At 43.0% G+C, this 1,408-nt stretch overlaps 1 protein-coding gene across 1 annotated transcript in view; it reads right to left on the bottom strand.

Moving 5' to 3' along the window:
- Nucleotides 1-1,162, bottom strand: part of LOC107698699 (laminin subunit alpha-1-like) — a 6,453-nt gene extending 5,291 nt beyond the window's left edge. Inside the window, exons 1-3 of the mRNA XM_016499792.1 lie at nucleotides 1,016-1,162; nucleotides 296-449; nucleotides 95-228 (exon numbers count right to left, since the gene is read on the bottom strand). Coding sequence (XP_016355278.1) covers nucleotides 95-228; nucleotides 296-449; nucleotides 1,016-1,144 — 417 coding nt within the window. The 5' untranslated portion in view covers nucleotides 1,145-1,162. The remainder of the gene's footprint in view (nucleotides 1-94; nucleotides 229-295; nucleotides 450-1,015) is intronic.
- Between the last annotated feature and the right edge of the window lie 246 nt (nucleotides 1,163-1,408).

Below are 1,408 nucleotides of genomic sequence, written 5' to 3'. Positions count from 1 at the left end.
CACACACACACACACACATATATATATATATATATATATATATATTACACTGGTGGTCTCTTCAGCACACAGAGAAGGTGTTGGTGATATTAACCTGTCCGTTGACGAGCTCCAGGCCGATGGCGTCCACTTTAGTGCTGCTGATTCCCAACAGAACCCCATCCGGCGCCGTGGAGCGGAAGTCCAGACTCACGGAGACGTCCGAGCCCACGTTATAGCCCTCTTTCACTGTGGAGAGAGCGAGACGTCAGCCTCTGTTTGAACACTCATCATTCATCATCAGTGTCAGACTCACTGAAAGCGGCGTATCCGCTGCCGCTGAAGAAGCTGCCGCTCTGAGCGCGTCTGAAGCAGGAGCCCGCGGCGTGAGACGACAGCGCAGCGCTGAGCTTCATCTGTACGCCGCTGAACATCACGTCCCGCAGACACGCCGCCAGACTGTGTGTCACCTGAAGAACAACAGGTTCGGATCAGCACAACGCCACATTCTGGGGGCGGGGGGCGTATTACACAATGTTTCTTATCTTAGGTCTTAACCTAAGATATGGTACGTTAAATTCAGATTCAAGATTCAAATTCGTATTACAGAAGCAAATCTTAAAAGTGATGCGTTACAATGTTGCATTACTCCCTAAAAAAAGTAACTAATTATGTTACTTAGTTACTTTTTATGGCAAGTAATGTTACTTTTTAGTTACTTTTTAAATCTGGGAAGTGCTTGCTTGTTTGTTTTTAATATAAAAAGTTCTTCTTTTACAAATGTAAAGCCCTTTCACAACAAAGTGAAGTGAATGCGTCTCAAGCTGAAGGAAATGTAATTTCACGTCTGTACAGTAGAGGGCGCAGCTCAAACTAATCTCAGGAAGAATATGACGCAGGAGAAGAAAGTTCAACACTATTCAGCAATAACTAAAATTAAACACAAATGTGTCATTTTTGATTATTAGTATGGTTGAAGTGGATCATCGAAGGTCAGCAGCAAAGACATCGGTTCATAAAATGGGATTATTATTACGTTTCCGATTCTCTTGGCGGTGTATGTGGCAGGAAGTCCGCCGAGGTACAATTTCCCCTCCACGTCTAGCGTGTGTCCTTTAGTGTGTGTGCGGTCGGATTCGGTCCCGTCCACACTGACCATCACCATCTTCTTACTGAACTCGGCCTTCACCTGCACAAACACAGCAGACATACTGTAAACAAATCTCATTCATTGTCACATATGTGACCGTGCAGCACAAAAGCAGTCATAAGTAGCACAGGTATATTTGTAGCAATAGCCAACAATATATTGCGGTTCTGTAAATGCTTGGGTTAGGGTCAGTGATGTATTTATTACGTTTATTTAATCTAATTTTAAGTAACAAATGTTTTTATGGTTTTAGTTTTATAACCATAATAACCCTAAATC

Source organism: Sinocyclocheilus anshuiensis, unplaced genomic scaffold (genome assembly GCF_001515605.1).
Source record: "Sinocyclocheilus anshuiensis isolate Anshui unplaced genomic scaffold, SAMN03320099.WGS_v1.1 scaffold1814, whole genome shotgun sequence".
In the NCBI taxonomy this organism is placed as follows: domain Eukaryota; kingdom Metazoa; phylum Chordata; class Actinopteri; order Cypriniformes; family Cyprinidae; genus Sinocyclocheilus; species Sinocyclocheilus anshuiensis.
The sequence above is the reverse complement of the archived record's forward strand: the minus strand, read 5'-3'. Positions and strand labels throughout refer to the sequence as shown.